The sequence below is a fragment of the Tauraco erythrolophus genome, chromosome 7 (assembly GCF_009769465.1).
Source record: "Tauraco erythrolophus isolate bTauEry1 chromosome 7, bTauEry1.pri, whole genome shotgun sequence".
Taxonomy (NCBI): domain Eukaryota; kingdom Metazoa; phylum Chordata; class Aves; order Musophagiformes; family Musophagidae; genus Tauraco; species Tauraco erythrolophus.
Window position 1 is genome coordinate 56,811,803 of NC_141471.1, and position 18,183 is coordinate 56,829,985.

Genomic DNA, 18,183 nt, shown 5'->3' on the forward strand with positions numbered 1-18,183 from the left:
AAGACCAAGTGCCCAACCTGGCACAGGCTTCCTCTGAAGTCATTCCATGTTTTTCTGCCACAGCTCTGCAAAACAAAACAAAACAATTCCTGCCTTCCCTGATGGGAGCTATAGAAGGACCTAAGATTTAGTTAATAAAATAAAGACATCATTTAAAGGATTAACCAGAGTTTTTTTCCCTCACATATTTTCCCACACATGTTCTGAGGAGGAAAACATGTGTTGCAGTCAGCTGTTCTCTCAAATTCCTCTTGCCCTGACTAATTTTTGGAAGAGAAGCTGATTCATTTCCAACTGTCTTGTGAGCATCCAGCATATCTTTTCCTTTTCCCAAGGGTGGACGGATAAATCGTTAGCTACTCCTCAGATCAAGTTAAAGGTCTGATTCCAGATGCAGCACATGCAAACGATGCAGCAGGTTCCACCACTTCCTTCGCCCTTTTGCTCTCTCCGTCTCCATCTTGCACAGCTCTGTGCACAAGTTAACAAGCTGGATCTGTCTGAACAGAAACCTTCAAGTATTATGAGAATTTATTTTCTTTTTTTTTTTTTAAATGGTTTCCATTATAGCTCTGTTTTCCCTTTTTGTCTTTCTGAGAATAGAATGTTTCTAGGTCAGAATCCCTGTTGGTCTTGTGCTGGTTTTGGTGTTCAATGCTTATTAAAAAGTCACGAGTCTTTGAGGTTATTTTTTCCCTAGATCTTAATTTGTGTTAACAGATTTAGCTGATGCTGAACCAGTTCTGCTCATGTGGGCAAGAACCAACTTCTGGAAACGATCCAGGCGTCCAAGACGTTGGAAAGTAATTAGTTTTCCTCAAAGCCCTAGGCTTTAAGTGTTGATCTGATGTATTTCAAAGGGACTTGACTTTCAGAAGAAGGATAGGGTCGGCATTTTCTGAAGGAGGGGTGCTTCTGGAGAGCGTGTAAAGATGGGCACTTAAATGTACCACATCTGAGAATCTGAGAGGATTTAGGGTAGCATTTTATTTATTTTTAGTTTTCAGTAGGAAGTATGAATAAGAGCAAGGTGTTTGTGAAGTGCCAAAAGTATGTACTACTATAATACTATGTAATAAAAGGTGTTATATCAGCAAGATGTTTGGCCTTAAGGCTGCAAACCTTTCTATCTCCCCTCATATCTTTTAAAGGCTTTGTAAATCGGGCTCCGTGCTGATGACAGCAGAGAGGATCACATCTTTTACGTCATCATTTCCGGAAGCAGAAACATTACAAGGCAACAAGCATCATATGATTTACACTGTATTCCTGCCTTAAACATTTTTTCCTTATGACCGGCTCCCTTGGCATTCAATTCCTTTAGGTCACTGTCTACTGCATGCTCATTTAATGCATGCGTGTGGATCATATTATTGAAGTTAGTAAGACTACATAGAGGCATAAGCCTTATCAGAATTGGAGTTAGAGACTGTAGACTTCCAAGCAGGTACTAACTTTTAACATAGCCACGTACAGTTCCCAGCCCAATGACATCCGCAGTATTTTTATGAACTTTTGTGACCGTTTTCTTTTCTCTTTACAAGGTAAAACATGACCTGTTAGCCAAGAAGATTATTACAGACTCTCTGTGTTTCTTGGTGCTTTTTCCCCATCTCAGGATTTAGTAAGTTGACTTCAAGCTACACAGGTCATTATTTTTTGGCTTTGAGAACTTCTCGGTGTCTTTGGCACAATTAACGTATTGGACACATATAGGTGCCCACTGACTGGCAAGAAAGCTAAATAGTTGCCACTGCATAGGAAGCATTGCAAGCTCTTTGATCTTTCCATGAGAAATGGTTTGGAACTCTTCACTGATCCTGAACCTGTTCTAGGAAACTATATACAAACCCCACACATCACGCTATGAAAAACTCCCTGGCTTGACAGTCCACTTCTGCTAAGCTCCTGCTAAGCACGGAGTGTTATTCCCTCTTGTCCTGGTGGCACAAGACAGTCAAAGAACTGTATTTGCCATTTGTTTATGTGATTCTTTTAACGTGCCTGTTTGGAAGCTGGGCTGTGACACATGCTGTGGGGAGGCACGGGTACAGTGTGGAGCAGTTCTTTTCAACCTTGGGTTGCAGTGCTCATGACCTCACTCCCAGCAGCAGGGAAGCCAAGCAGCTGTCCTATATTCTCAAGTAAATAATTCACTGTTAAAACCATAAACACCGCTCACGTTTTCTTCCTGCACCTTGGATGCAACTTTTTCATTTACCCTACTTACAAATTCTTACTTTTAAATCCTTTGCAAGTCACCTCTAAAACACAGAAGGTGAACATTCACACCTTCCACCCCCCTCCGTGGTGTCCTATTACAGAAACATACAATTAGGGATGTTAATGACACATTATTAGGCATTAACCTATAACGCTATGCTCCAATAACAGCAAAAATGGGTCACGCTGTAGGTATAATTATCCTGCTTCTCCAATAACACACCCGAGTCATGCCTCTCTTCTGCGATACCCCTTGTATTTCAGCACAAAGCATGGGAAGCTCTAGGTCTCGTGGAGGATCATCCGGAGTGGGTTGTTGAGCTGGCTGGCATATAAGCCTGGCCTTCAGAAAGACTGAACAAACTAGGTCGTAGCATCTTTGCAACTTGGGAGAAAAGCAAAAAAGGATTTAGGCACCTGCCTTTGTTATCTGCAGTTAGAAAGACAGAATCCATTTCAAAGAGGGATAAATGGAGAGATGGCAGGAGAAGGCTCCCCACACAACCAGAACGATTACCGCACCGTTTCTATCTGTCCAGCAGTAGTCTGCAGGGAAAGAGGACATATGGAGGAGTGAAGGTCAGCAGGCAGGAGGAAAAGAAGCATGGTACAGGCAAGGCCACCAAATGAGACTCTGTAGCTGAAGAGCACATGGGGAAGTAAACTGTGACAGTGGAGTACAAAAGATGTATGAAGATATATAAATATATAGAAATGTGCAAATGAGAGCACCCGAGAGGAGAAAAAGGAAATGAAACTAAAGTGTCTGTAGGCATCATGTCAGGCTTTGTACTAACTGAGCCACCTGCATTGTAGCCTGTGCCCCAGGAGATGATATACAACTACAAGAATAAGGTGGGTGTTTGGAGTCCTTAATCACTCTGTTGGCTACTTTCACTCTCCTTGTTAATTAGCTAGCAGCAAAGGCAGAGAATAAACTTATCGCAGTTTCCTGGCTTGCCAGTAATCTTCCTTATGCATAGAGTTGTCCCTTCGAAGAATTTTAACCAGGGTAAATTACACCTTTCTAGGGACCGATCCACAAAGACACCCTTGAAGGGACCATTTCGAAGCTCGCTGAAAAGGTGTTTTACCTCCCTAAATGCCAAAATACGCCTTTTCAGTGCCTCTAGAGAAGACCCGCTGTGAAAAAAAAAATAATGGTACTTCTACATTTTATTTGACTGTAAATTAAGTAAACTAATTTTCTGCAAATCACTGAGCTTTCAGTGAAGGCAGATCAGACATGCAAAGGCTCAGTGTTTCTGAACATGCTGACAGAGGACATAATTTGTGCTGTTACTCCTCAAAAATGAGATAAATAGCATGTTGAGACTATTTCCATGAAAAGGGGGAAAAATAATATGCTGAAACGATGATCCTGTGGAAACATTTCTGCTGTACTGTCCTGTCTTTGGTGACAGTACTAACGATGAAGGTATTTTGTAGAGAGTGAGTGTCAAGAAGCTGTCTCTAAAACGTCCTGGCATATTATTGTTATAGAAATTGGCTCACACCCAGATGCCTTATGGATCTCACGAGATCAATGGATGGGCATGAGATGAAGAATGTGAAATACAAGTGTGTGCTTGCCTGACATTACCTTCATCTCCTGTGACTTTCATGACTCTCTGGGTGGCTTGCAGAAAAGCTGGACCTTGGGCCGCTCAAATCCCACCAGCCCAAGGGAGAGTTTCGTTGCAGAAGGGTTAGACAACAGTTCCAGCTTCGAAGTCAGCTGCTCAGGTACATGTTCAGGTCTATTGCTACGTTTTAGCTTAACAGTAGTCTTTTGCCACGCATTTAGCATGTCATGACGACACCTCAGGACTGCAGTGGTTCAAAGTGGTTTAAGGGCTCCCAGCTGTTTGTATTGGTGGCCTGACAGTAAATTGGCTTGGCCAAGTGGGTAGGCAGTGGCCCATATTGAGATAGCCGACAGTGGTCACACCGAGTTTGCATGGATCAAGTCACTTCTGAGTTCAGTGCAATGTTATTGTTTACTGTTTGGACTGCAATAGCACCCAGAAGCCAGAGGTGCTGGTGGAGCTTGGCAGTGCTAGGAGGAGGAGGAAGAGGAGAAGTAGGAGGAAATGCCTTCCTCAAAGAACTGCAGCCCCAGATCCCTCACTTGGGTGTGAGGCAAATAAAATGAACGTTTGTGGCTAGGTAGAAACACCCTTGCTTCACTGCTACCTGCCTTTGGTGGAAGTGCCTGAGATCAACCTCTGCTGCTATAGGAAAAATTATAATGACCTACCTGAATTTCAGAGACCAAAAAAGAAAATCTGGATTTGCTGAAATAAGGGACAGTCTCTTAAGCTCAGCATATTTTTAGAAGATCTTCTGTGTAGAAAACAAAGTCTAATTAAAAACAGACTGTACTGTTGCAGTAACCCACCATTTCACATGTGACCCTGGGAGTCTTCCACCTCTCTGGGTTTGTTAAATCTCATCGTTAACTGCATGGGTCCTGCTTAGTTTCAAAGTCAAGCCTGAAGACTACCTTCTCCACCATATCTTACTATTTTCGAGGCACAAAATGAACATCACCCTGTTTAGGAAACTCTGTTCTTTAGTATTTATTTTTAGAGAACACTACTTGTAACGATTTAATGTCTTCTTTTGGTAACTGTAGGCTCGGTGGTTTTGCGTGTGCTAGTCTCCACTTAAACTTTCTTCCTGCTGCAAATAGCACAAGGGAAGAGATCTTTTTGCAGAAAAGCGTAGCTCGGAAACTGTGCTTTTTTAATTACCAGCTGTGAAGAAATCTGTTTTTCCACCAGTTGACTTGCATACTTCTTAGTGGTATAACAGGTTCTGAGGTCAGATCTCCACCACAGATAGCAACGTGAGCTGCCCTCGTTAGGAGACAATCGCACGATGTATCTGTAAGATTCTCCTAAATGCATTGTCTTACAGTTACTCCCTTTGTGGTGAATGAAGTCGAGGGGTTTGGTCCTTCCCTTTCACAGCCTTTACACTTTGCAGGCTGTAAGTCATCCTCAGAAAGGCTGAGGACCAGAGGCACACCTCTCGGCATCTCTCTGCTTCCCTTCCCTAGCGAGCCATCTCCGTGGCACTTCAGCAGAGCAGCAGATGGGAGCAGCAAACACAGTTGGCCAGAGGGCAGAAATCTCAGCAACAAGTCCTTGCAGACAGCAGCTCCTTACTACGTTTTGGGCTTGCACAAGCTGACATCATGAGTATCTCCAGTGTCATCATTCAGAAGTCATCAGCGGCGGCATGCCAAGGGATGCTCAAGGATTAGGATGCAATATACAGACATCCATGCCGTAAAGGACCATGATGACAAGGAAGGGGAGCAGCAGCCCTTGTTAAAATGGGCAGCTCTGAACTTCTTCCTGCAGCATGCTGTCATAGGACTGGCGTGGGAAAACAGCTGAGATACAAGTGGGAGAACAACGTCAAGGGCTAGCCTAGGGGTGGGGTGGTCCAGCCTACAGGCTTCCCACTGTGACCAAAAGCAAGCAACAGAGGTATTCTCCCTGTTACAGCAATGAGGACCTTCACAGAGCTGATGTGGGCTGCGCAACTTGGGTGCACCTCAGCCCCATGTCCGTGCCTCAGCAGGACCAGCAACGGGTGACAGCTGCAGACAGGGGCAGCGCATCAGGAGCGGCCCGGAGCACTGCATGGGCCAGCAGTGCTTACCAGGATCACCATTCCTCGGCTGCCAAGCTGCCATGCTGGATGGCACCATCACAGCACGGCACCATCAGGGTGCTTGAGGCCGCTGAGCTGCTGCAAGCACATGCGGTGATGAGAGCCTGCGCGAGCGCCTGACCGATCAGCACGAAGCTCCGCTTCCTTTCCATCCCCCTCGTTTGGGTGCAAGCAGACCGTGAGACCTAACCAACCTCAAACCCACTGACAGCGAGTTGCAGAGCCTCTGGTTTCCACCCTTTGTGAGGCAGGTCCCCTGAGCCTTGGTCAAAACCTCCTCGCTGGTGCAAGAGCTCTGTATCTTCCCACTTTTACTTGGCAAACTGCCAGCAGCACCTTCCCCCCCAAGACATTTGCGTTGTTACCCTGAATTTCATCACAGAAAGCAACTTTTGCCCAGCTGCAACTTTGAAAGGGGCAAAACCAAACGCCTCAGGCACAGCCTGTTAGATCCAATCCACTTTCCAGATTTACCACCTTTATTTGTTTTCTCCCTGTTACATGGTGTTGGTGTCAGATCCTCCTCCTGGCTGGATGGACCTTATGGGAAACTCTGTTATTAATCAGATTTTGCAGTTCAGTGGGAGGGAAAATAATAAGGAAAGTTGCAAACACAAGCAGGCGAGCAGAAAGCTCTCACTGTCCTTGGGAAATGACGGCTGCCGTTTCTCTGCAAAAACACGCTCGTATTTCCTCTGCTGCAACTTCTCACACCGCTCAAGTTCCCCAGGGGAAGTGAAAAAGAAAACTCAGAGAAGCAGATCAGGAGGGAGAGAGATGGTGACCGACTGTACCAATGGCACAATTTGGGAATGTTTGGGGCATAAAATAGCCATAACATCCACGTGCATCTCTGGGTTGCTACTATCACTTCGAATTTATGGATGGCTAGTAAGTTAAACAGTAACTGTAAATATTAAGAGCTCTTAATCAAGGGGACTAGTTAACGAGGAAGGCCTTCAACTAAGGGATAGCACGTGTTACTATCACCAACAGGGTGGTAGATGAAAGTTGTACCTGGGTTATATTGATGGTGTCACTCAGGCTGGAGAATGCAAGAGATGGTACATGGGCACGTCAGCAGAGAGGTGAGCGGGGGGAGGCTGCCTGTGTCACCGTGACCCAGCCGCACCAGGAGGGAGTCCTGACGTTCTCCTCTCCACCCTCTCTAAGCTGTGGTTGTCAGCTGAGCAATGCCTGACTAACACATACCAGAGGGGTGCCGGAGGTGGTTTTCACAGCAGGACTCAGACAGCCTTGCCCAGGTCCCGTTTCTGTCACTGCTTTGGGCCTTGGTTTATTAACCGGCTCTCACCAAGCAGGACACATCAGTCACGCCATAGCGACACAAGGATCGAGGTGTGAAGCCTTTGGGATCAGAAATTCCGTACAGTTTCCACGAGTATTCAGGTGTCTATGTGCCTACACCAAAAAGGGCAGCCTTTTGCTAATTTTTTTATTGTTTTATTTCAATTGCTGTCAAGATCATTCCTCCCTACCATCCTAACTGCGAGAGAACCAGTAGTGTAAGCCAATACTCAGATGCTCCGTCAAGTCCTGTCCTGCCACAGCCTGAAGCAACACGTTCCTCTCCCACTGACGACTCAGCTCGATTCCTACTAACCTGCTGTGGGCAGAAGCATTAGCTCAGGATCTTCAGGCCACACTGTCCCCCCCCTCACCCAAACTGTGCAAGTGTTTAGTAGATTGACTTTCTCAGAGGCGTTCCTTATTCTGCTGGGTCATTCATTCCAAAGCCAAAAGTGTGACTCATTTAAAAGAGCAAGCTCAAGCTGGGGGGGTGCAGGAAGGAAGAAAAATAGCTTGCAAGAGCCTTCCTGTTTATCCATGGCTTGGGAAAAAGAACATCACAACAGAACGCGCACACCCTGGCTCTATTATCTTGGCTGGCACAGCACTGCCTTGGCTCTGTCCCTCACCCACTCCGGGCCAAATCCAGCCCCACCACCGGCGTGTTTACTTTAGAGGAGTTTACTCCAGAGTAGACTGTGGCCCCCCGAAGCCTGAACGCTCGTGGTGTGTGAGCGAGCGGCCACGCGGGCACCGGCAGCCCCCACCGCAATGTGCCGCGGCCCTGGCCCCCCGCCACGCCAGTGAGGTCGTTCTCTTCCCGGCAATTAGTGAAGCGGTGGCGTCGCTACAAGGAGCTGAATAAATGCATTGAGGCGGGCCGGGTCCCCGCTTGCTCCATTCTCACCACCCTTCCTCCTGGGCACGCAGTGGGGCCCCATCCCTGTGCACGGCGCTTGCGTTCAGCCAGCTTGGAAAGGGCTTTTAGGAAAGAGGAGGGGGTGGGGGGAAAAACAACCCTTTGGCTTTTCTTCTTTTACGACAGACGTCTTTCCCTTCTTCTTTTCAGGGAGGAAAAATGCCAGCTTCTCTCAGGAAACTGCAGCAAATGGCTGTTTTCATGGGACTGTTCAGCGGCGGGGGATGCATCGTGATGTATAATCTTATGCAAAGTACGGCTTGGTGCTGTTAGCAACCTTATTTCTCCTCTGCCCCTTTCCTTTGCTTTTGTGTAGCAGGGAAAATAGCAGCACACAAGATGTGGAAAGCTGATAAAGTTAAGGGAAGCGGGGCTGAGCCTCTGGGTTCTGCCTCTCTTGGGCTCCGCTTTGTTCAGCCCCAGGGCTGCCGCATGCATTTCCAGAGGTGGGTATTGCGTAGGGAGCAGGCTGCTGTTGCCAGGAGAAAGTCTGGTTTCTGGGGGGTTTCCTGAGGGTGAGGGCAAAATGAAAGCTTAGGCAGTAACGCAGGTTTCGTTTCTTACTGAGATTTTACAACTGGGCAGGAAGAGGGGACCATCTGTGAGACGGTGTTAAAGCCTAACAGTTTTATCTGTAAATCTCTGCGGTGCTGGCCCTCAAACACAACACACCCATGAAGCGCTAAGACATCATTAGTTTCTCCTGAATGAAGGGAAGATAAGAGCACTCAACTTTGGAGAAGACCAGGACAGGGAGCAGAAATCTAGACAGGTGCCATTGCAGTTTACACACGCCTCTAGTTGCTACGTGTCTGGCCAAGAATCCAAGTTATTCGATAGATGTTTTTTTCTAAAATTGTTTCTAGATATTTAGTATCAGATCAGAAACAGGCTTTGCCTCTCTCTCGGGGGATGATACAGGCCTCTCATGACCCTGTGCCTCTCCCTTGCTGCTACTGTCAAGTGATACTGCTTTACAACTACCCTTATATCAGAGGATGCTGCCAGAAAAGTGTAGCCAGACCTGTTTCTCAAGTCCTCAGATAAGCTCTGAAACCTCCCCTTCATTTTACACATATTAATAACAAATCAGACAAGTCTGGAAAGCAGGCTTTAATTTTAGGCAGCTCATGCCCTCAAGCTCTGGAGTGCATGACAGATATATGATCCTCTTATGCTTTAAATATTGAATCTGGCTTTAACAAGGACATTAGCATTTTTTAATTTTCAGCCGTCAGCATTGTTATCTCGGAGCCTCTGGGGAGGGAAAAGCCCCCCCTGTTCTATACAGAAAGTCAAAGGGCTCATTCCCCGCATCACTTAGCTGTGCAACCAAGTGGCGCAATGCGACAGCTACTTCTTGCTCTGCTGCAATATTGGTGGCCACCAAGGAGCTGTCTGGTAACTCAGTGACAAGCCAACCGGGCTGTTGAAAGGACATTTTCTGCTGCAGAGCGTGTCCCTCTATAGCCTCCAACAGACAGGGGAGCCACACTGGGACCCTTCCTCCCTTGGCCCAAGCCCAGGTCTATCCCAGTGTACAGAACCGGCCCGTACTGGGATGTGTGAAAGCCAAGTGGCTTCCGTAGTGGTGGGAGAAGGGAGAGAGGGATGCTTCCCTCCCCCCCTTCCTTCAGGCTGAAGGGAAGTTTGCACGCAGATGGTCTCTGTGAAAGCTTGTACGAACACTCAGGGAATCCTATTTCTACTCACTCTCTTCACCTCTGCACCTTTCTCACAGGAACAGTCTCCCCAGCCAACCCCAGCATCCTTTCAGCTATCCTACTGAAAACGTGTGGACAAACAGATTAGTCGATGTTTTATGTCCACTACACAAGATGCTAACAAGGAACAACCGAGAAGGAGCATCAGTAAGCTCAAACCCATTTCCCCGCCAACTTGCAAGATGAGCACAATGTTCTTTTAACACACTTGCCATGATTCATAGGCACTAAAGTGCTGGCTTGCTGCAGCCTCTGTTGCCAGAGTTCCTTAGGATGGTCCATGAGTCTGGGGAGGACCAGAGCAGGCTGCAGCCTAGCAAAGCTGATTCTATGCCAACTGGATGCTGCCTGCTCATGGGGGATGCCTGCAATTAGGGAGAGGGGGCAGTGTCCTTCTACCTCATGCTCCAAGAGTAATACAGACAGGCAAGAGACCAGGGAACAAACCTTACACCTCATTTTAAAGTCTTTGGAAGGCAAAAGCAAAGTTGCCAGAGTAGGATTTTCACACCTTCACACACTGTCCTTCTTGATGTCAAGAGAGTGAAGTTAGGCTGGCGTGAAGCACATCTAGAAATCCCAGCAGGGAAGCCTTAAAAAACTGTTTATAAGTAAATCTCTGCTTCCATAAGGAGGGTCGGCACATTTCCAGCCTCACAGCTCTGCGTTGTCCATTGGTGACCACTGCACAGCATTTCCCAGCTATACATAGCAACCAGACTGACAAATAGTGATTTACCACAGTTGCCCTCCATATGCCAACACTGCAGCATCCAGTCCACTGTGCTGTGGTTGCTGCTTGACCACTGACTCTAACAGCGCTTCTTTGTGCCTCCCTTTTAACGCCTCCATCAGTAGAGTTGCAGCTTCGTGGCTGCCACTTGAAAAAGCTGTATCAAGACCACAGAAAGTTTCACAGCAGCAGCAGCTGTCCCTGATTCACACCAGTGTCTGCAAAACATTATCCATTCTTAAAGTATCTTCTGTACCTCCTTTTTAAAAAAAAAAAAAATTACCTCCAGGACATTTTCAGATATTCATCCTTACGCTTTTCCCGCCCCCCTCTCCTTTTGGATGATGTACACACACACAAAAAGCAGGGATACACAGCCGTAAGCTGAGCTGCGTATCAGTATGGAGCAGGCTGTATTCAGAGCCCTCTTCACTTAAGTGAGCTGAATAACATTACAGTACAGCACTGCTCCTCTGATGTAAGGGTGTGTTTCCTCCTTTAGCCAGATTTCTCCTAATTAGTAGTTTCGGAGTGTTTTTCAGGGAGGGTGTGGTAGTCTAGAGGAAATGTCTTTTTTTTTTTTACTTATGTTTTGATTTTAAGCAGGCGGTCTACTCACTACCTTGTTTCTCTCACCTAGAAAGCTTTGCCAGGACCCAGTACTACCAGCAGGCTTTAGAGCAACTGAACAGCAGCCTTGATGCCCTGGAAGCCCTGGGTGCCCCCCCTCTTAAGGTTCACAACATCCGCCTGACGGATGGGAGTAATCGTGTGGACACAGAAAGAGCACAGGTAACGCTGGGGAGGTGGTGTCACAGGATGGCTTTCTAAGGCACCGGGTGACAAGAGATGAGTCGGGGGATTTTCAGCAGGTCACGAGTGGCTGGAGAGCACTGGGAGGCAGTAGGATCGGATGCCAGTTGATTTGGAAGAGGAACGGATTTCCAGAGCGTAAATCTACACTCTGATGTGAAGGACTAGAAACAATAAGAGCAGCATCTTCATGCTGTGCTATATGGGGCCATTACAGAACGTCAAGGGACCTCCTAAGCCAGTCGACCCCCTTCCTGCTACTGTAAGCCACAAAATAGTTTTCAGAAACATATCAGAACCAGCTTTAAAATAGCAGCTGGCTCCCTTTCCCCCCGGATACATCCCACGCTAGTTTGAGGCTTTGTTCAGAACGGAGTTGTACAGCCGCTTACGATCTACGCTGTGGTCCAGCACAAGCGGTGCGGTTTGCAAAAGCACCTGTAAGCCTGTGCCACGTGGAAGGGCTGCCTGGCACAGGACGGAGCGCGTGGGTTACGTAGCGACCGGAGAATGTCGCGCGGGGTGCTGGAGCGTTGCACAAGGCTGCCTTGCGTCAGCCCGGGGCTGGGCCGAGGCAAACCTTGCAAACACAAGTCTGCTTCCACTCGGGGTAGCTGCCTGAAAAAGACTTTCCATCGATGTTTTTACTCCTTAATCCAGGACTGGCCACCCGCCCTTGGTTCTGCTGGTGACGCAAAGCGTCCCTAGCGACCTTTCCCAGTCCCTCACTGGGGGATCTTGTCACATTTGAATAATTTTGTTCCTCCTGGTGAGTAGTTTTGAGTTCTGAGGATCAAGCAAGGGCATTAAGGAACGGGGCAGGTGGTACAGTGAAGGACAGGGTAAGAAATACCAACCTTTAACCAACTCATGTAAAATTCAACTTTCCATCTCACTCCAGCCAGGCTTCACCCACATGATACCCTGGGCCAAAATACTTCCCAGGTTTTGGAGATTCTACCAGGAAACATATCAAAGGCCAGAAATGTGCAAAAAACCCCACACAACCTTTTATGCCAATAGGAAGAAGAAGAGAACCTGTCTCACTGATGTTTTCCTATGTCACTCTTCAAGAATGCTGGTTGCTTGGTTGACTCAGGGTGAAGTCAAACTCTGCCTTCTGCCAACCTCACCCAAGACACAAACCACCAACTTTCTTCTTGGCTTTTTCATGCTCCTCAGCATTCATGTTCTCATGAAATAACCTGGTTAATCATCGTTAATGATTATATCATGGATCAGTTTACGGAATCCACAACATTCCCAGCTCCTGGGCCTGTTGGAGAACCCTTACATTTTCTCTCTGAGATTTTAGTACCACCAGCAAGAGCTACACCTGAAACATTTCTTTTATTTAAACATTAGACCAAGTACAATTAGCTGTGGCTGCTGCTGTAGCTCGTAGCTTTGTTTGTTAAACAACTGAGTGGTAGAATTAGTGATGCCGAGAAAAAGCATTGAACATCTCATTGCCTTGATGAGTGTTGAGGCACTGACCTGTAGAGAATCTTGACCTATAAGCTTGTTATAGTTATGGGAAGCTCTAACACAGTGCAGGTCACCTCTGGATCGCCATGCATTCTAGTAAGGAAAGGTGTTTGCTCATAAATATTTCGGAGAGCGAGTGGTTTTCCCTGGGGGTTGCAGCTGTAACAGTGAATTCTTTCAGCAGAGAGAGATTAATGCATGGCAGAACAGACATACAGACTTGTATATCCACGCACATGTTAGCCATTAGAGAAGCTCAGCGAAACTCTGAAATAAAGTTAAAAAAAAGTAAAAAAAGTTAAAGTTAAAAAGGTGTCAGGTCTTTGACTGCAAAAAGAGTGAACGTCTATTTCATAACATGCTTCACTGAATCTTTGAGATACTTTTACATTTGCAGATAAAGTTGCCCGTATCTGGAACAAAATCAGCGGGGTACCTCTACATCAACTCAGAGATGGACCACTCCCACCAACGGTGCGTACTAGGGGAGGTGCCGGGAGGAACGTGTAGATGCAGAGAGAGAAGTGGTAGGAGAAGAGAGTGGAGCAGGATGTTTGCCTTAGTCATCCGTGTTGCTGAGATCATGCACACACAGGAAGCAGAAATTCATGTCTGAAGGTCTTGTGAAAGGTTATTACCATCATTACGACAAAAATGTAAATTAGTTGAGAAATATATTAGATTCATCCCTACGAGTACACATAGAAGAGCCACACGAGCCACTCATTTGTGTGAGACGTGCTCTGCAAACTACAGCTCAGTACACACACAAATACTGTGAGCCAAGGTAACGTGTTGTGTGTCCCCTCGAGCCCTCCTCCCCAGGGAGGTGCAGAGGCCATCAAACAGCAGTCCTAACTCCAGCCTGGTGCTCCATGATGCAGTAGGAGAATTACAGGTTATATGAGAGCCTGTCAAGGTGAGCTAAAAGTCACGGAGGATCTTTTTTCAAGCTATCCAATAAATATGGTCCTTATTGTTAAAATTGGGCTAGAACAGATACATTATAGTAGGATCATGCTCCAATTCCACGTCAATATAGTAGCAGCTTTACATTTTTGTTGTACTGAAGCCCAAAAACCTCCTTTGTCAAGGATAAAATGATTTCTAGAACCGAGCAAAGAATTTCTACAGGAATTCAAAGTCCCTCTTCCATTGCAAAAGAGGACACTTTATTAGATGCAAACCTCTTCACGCATTCTTGGAGTTTGCTAGGCGCTTCTGTTAGCTCTATTTAGAGACCCAAAGCGACCACATTTTTACTCAGCTGCCACCAGCCATATGGCAATGCTTTCTTGTCATGTAGACAAGCACGACTTACTGGATTTTACTTCCCATAGTTAGTCAGAAGACAAGTGTAGGATGATGGGAGGAAGGCACTAAGCTGGAATTTGGGAGACCCGAGGCCAGGCCTGGCCTCCTCCCTAGTGTCCAGAGATACCCCAGAGGTGCCCGTCCACTTTCCTTGCACACCTGTGCATCCCCGAGGTCTGGGCTCCCATCTCCTCCCTCCTCCTTATCCCCTTCTCACAGATGGAGGGGAATAACAGTTCCCTCCTGTTTCCCTGAGTTACTGTGAGGATAACTGAAGATTGCAAGATGTTAAACTACAGCAGTAATTGAAGGGTCTTGAAATCTCAGAGTTTTATTCTAAAATAAGCTCTCCAAGCATTTCTGCAAGCTTAGGGGGGGGGGGGGGGGGAAAGGGGGAAAAAAGGCATCTTCTGTAAAATGGTTTGTGGCAGACAAATCTGTCAGACTGAACCATCTCTACCTCAGTGCAGGGTCCTGTGCAGAGCTCCACTTGGGGCTAGGCAGGACCTGGTGTCCTTACACTCAGCTGAGGAACTGAGTGTAAAACGACTGGTTCCCCTCCACCCTTGGTAGAGGAGCTCCTGAAATCCCCAGGAATTCAGGAATAATAGATGCGTAAGCAGGCCATCCTGGTGGGGCTCTGCAGAGCGTGCACGTGGGCATTTCCAACGGAGAACAGGGAGGAAACCAGACCATACAGACACAGTTGACCAACACCAAGAGGTGAGCCCCCTGGGCAAGAAGAGCTGAGGCTCCTGAGCCACTGAGACACTTCTGACTCTGAGCACGCAGCCTGTCCATAGCCATTTATTTATCTATGTGGTTATTAAAAACAGAAGGCAACTGAAAAAAAAGGAAGTTTAGAGCACATGAGCTGGTTTGGACCTGGAGAAGTCATCCACTCAGGCACAGGCAGTGCAGGGACAGGGTGGGCACCCCGAGGCAAGGGCGACCAAGGCACCAGCCCTGCAAAGTGACACCCCCCTGCCCCAAAATGAGCAGAGGGAGGGGCCAAGACCCACAGCCACACCGAAAGGAGCCAGCGGCTCCTTCCAGCCCCGTTGTAAAGGGGGCAGCTGCTGGTCCCGAGTGGGACGGAGGCAGAGGGCTGGCAAGCGGAGGGCTCTGCTGCAGACACATCGCACAGACCTTCTGAAAAAATCCTGTCTTAGTACCCTGAAACAACAGTCCTTCCCAGCTGGAAAAGCAGCACGAGCAGTCTCACCGAAGTGGGTTTGGAGCAGAGCTTAGAGGAAGGAAAAGGCTCCCCCTCAGTCCCCAACAAATGCAGTTTTCCTTCTGCTTTGAGTAGCCACTGTCGTACCCTGTCAGGGTTCCAGCAGTCACGTTGAGCGAGCACACACTGTTCGGACTTTGCCAGGCCGGGATAATTGCTTAGCAACACGGTCTGGCTCCAAGGCTGGAGAGGAGCGGAGCAAGGAATGCACCCGTAGGATGGGGAGGAAGAAAGGCACCGGGTCGGGGGAGGAATGTCCTATCTAAAAATAGCTGGCAGGATTTTATTTGAGTTGCAGCAAATAGGAACACACATCCCAGACCTTTAAACCTGGGCTATGCTACACTATTAGGGAAAAGAGCTTTCAGAAGCTTAAAACTTGGTTCACAAGTGCCAAACACTTAAGAAGTTTTTAAAAAGCAATGAATGTGTGGAATGACTTGTTTCTCTGGGCCAGCTGTTTCTACACTGACTTTACTACTATATTAAAAGTGATTGAAACAAGTTAAAAATCTCTTTTGGTTTATGTCAGCTGGTGCCTTCGCGATGTCACCTTGAAACTGCAGGATGGTCAGAATATTCCTGTTTACCACTCCTCAGTGGAAGGCACGGGTGTGCAAGAAGACTAAAAATCAAAGGCAGCTGCTTCTCTACCTCTCACTCAGCCAAAGGAGCCATTAATCGATTGCATCCCACTGTGTCCGTGAACGTACACAGTTGCCACAAGTGACAATTCCACTTCAGTGGGTGCTTTCAAGACAATTTTCTCTCCAAGATTGACCTCATCATTGTCATAATTGTAACTTCTTTCTTTTGCTCATTTGTTCATGTGTTCAGCAGAGGCCTAAAATAAATATCTTGCAAAAGATTTGCTGTTCCAGAGAAGTCATGTGTTATGCCCTGCACATGCTGATATTATGAATTTGAAATAAATAAACAAATGGCCAGGAAACTGAGCTTTGCTACAGTTGCAGACCAAAGTCAGGACAGTTGGGCTGGTCTGTCATGGCTAGAAGACTACGTCAGCTTCTCAAAGTGATTCCTTTTCTGCTTCAGTTTTCCCCCGTATCTCAGCAAGATGCCACCTAAAGCAGGAGGGACAAAGCAGCAAAGGTGAAGCTCAGCAGCAGCCCCCTCCACTCCTAACGAATAAGTCACATATCAGGTAGAATTGCACCCTGGCAGTTGTCATTAAAAAGCTCAAGGGATAGCTGAGGCCATTCACCATAACTTATGCATTCCAAGAAGACACTCACTGCTTGCACTGAAGGTTACTGAGAAAAGCCACTGCTTCACACCGGCACTGCCCCACGCGAGTTTGGGAGAGCACGTTTGCTTAGGGAGGAGAACACTCAGGAGGTGCAGAACAGGTAAAGCACTGCCACAGTTCACTCTGACCACAACAAGAGATTTTGACTGTGCCTGGGTTCTGTCAGTCAGGTAGAGAATTGCCCATCGCCAGAAGCAAGTTAAGAAATAAGGCAAAAAAAAAAAAAAGAAAACAAAAGGCAAAAAAATCCCACACAATTTCCACTCCCCGCCCCAAACTAAACATTCAGACAATTGCAAAGCTGAAGGTACAGTCTGAGACAGAGAATAGACACAAGTAACAGTCCTGCTTTCATATCTTGAAGTAACACCCAAGCCATTAAGAACATCCAGAAAAAAAGAGTGTGTTGGGTTGATTGTAACAGAGCAGCTTAATCAAGCTGCAGTTGGGGAAAGCCCAGAGCTTGTACCACTCAATCACCCACCCCCACCCCCCATCTCGACATCCAAATTTGAGTCCTAGAAATCCACCAAAGGCAACGCAAAGCTTTTCAGGAGCAATGAGTATTTGAGAGAGAAGGGAGAGCTGCAGCAAAGAATCATTAAAGACCAGCAAGTATTTTCCTGCTCAACAATGACCCAGCAAACCGGGCAAGGTGGCTTTTGAACAAGTCTGAAGAGAAAATGCCAAAGTAAAAAGGAGATTACTAAAGGACCACAGCAAAGGCACCTTGGGCAGACTATTGTAGAAGGAAACAATACACATGAGCTTTAGTTTGGGATTCACAGAGAGCTGCCAGGACCAACAGCACTTGTGAGACCTGATCCTACCCATGTGGATGCCCAACACACCAGGGGAAGAATTAGGATGGATCAAGAAGAGACAGCGTGTCCCAGCTTTAAGATTAGACTCACTGTGATCTGGTTTCACAAAAGAAGACACAAACCCTGTGATTTTAAAACATTAGCCTTGTGCTACCGCAGCCCACCTAGCAAGAAAACCACTGGGTAGACGAGGAGATGTCCCAGCCACCTGGTGTCACAGAGCTTGGTCAACCCTGGCTTTTGGTCACTGAAGAAGTTTGGTGTGGACTCCAACAGTTGACAAGGAAAAGCTGAATCAACCACTTCACATCCATCCATTATCCCTTCTCTGGCTGCAGCTTTGACTTATTACCAATCTCCAAAGAAGCTGTGGCTGTGGAGAGCACCCCCAGCCTGTTCAGTCCCTCCTTATGACTGTGCTAGGAGTACCTGGCACACACCGCCTTTTGTCACCGCTGTGTGCTTAGTAAGCCTGGGACCTGCAGTGGCTGCAAGGCATACAAACGTCCAAAAAACCTGGCCACAGCCAGCCCAGCCTGCAATGCGACGCTTGCTCACCACCTTCCTGTCTCTGGAGCCGGCACGCTCAATATCCCTGGTCCAGCTTCACGGATTGCTGCACCACGATAGCACTGCCTGG

General features: G+C 47.2%; 1 protein-coding gene across 2 annotated transcripts; it reads left to right on the top strand.

Moving 5' to 3' along the window:
- Nucleotides 1-292: 292 nt before the first annotated feature.
- Nucleotides 293-16,254, top strand: COA1 (cytochrome c oxidase assembly factor 1). 2 transcript variants are annotated; one of them, XM_086614981.1, is made up of 5 exons: nucleotides 293-301; nucleotides 8,291-8,393; nucleotides 11,238-11,389; nucleotides 13,296-13,372; nucleotides 15,982-16,254. In XM_086614981.1, exons 2-5 carry the CDS (start codon nucleotides 8,300-8,302, stop codon nucleotides 16,076-16,078), a joined length of 420 nt encoding a protein of 139 aa, XP_086471107.1. In that variant the 5' UTR covers nucleotides 293-301; nucleotides 8,291-8,299; the 3' UTR covers nucleotides 16,079-16,254. The 2 variants fall into 2 exon arrangements, with proteins under 2 accessions (XP_086471107.1, XP_009978297.1); XM_009979995.2 differs by lacking the exon at nucleotides 293-301 and adding an exon at nucleotides 3,896-3,969.
- The last annotated feature ends 1,929 nt before the right edge of the window (nucleotides 16,255-18,183 follow it).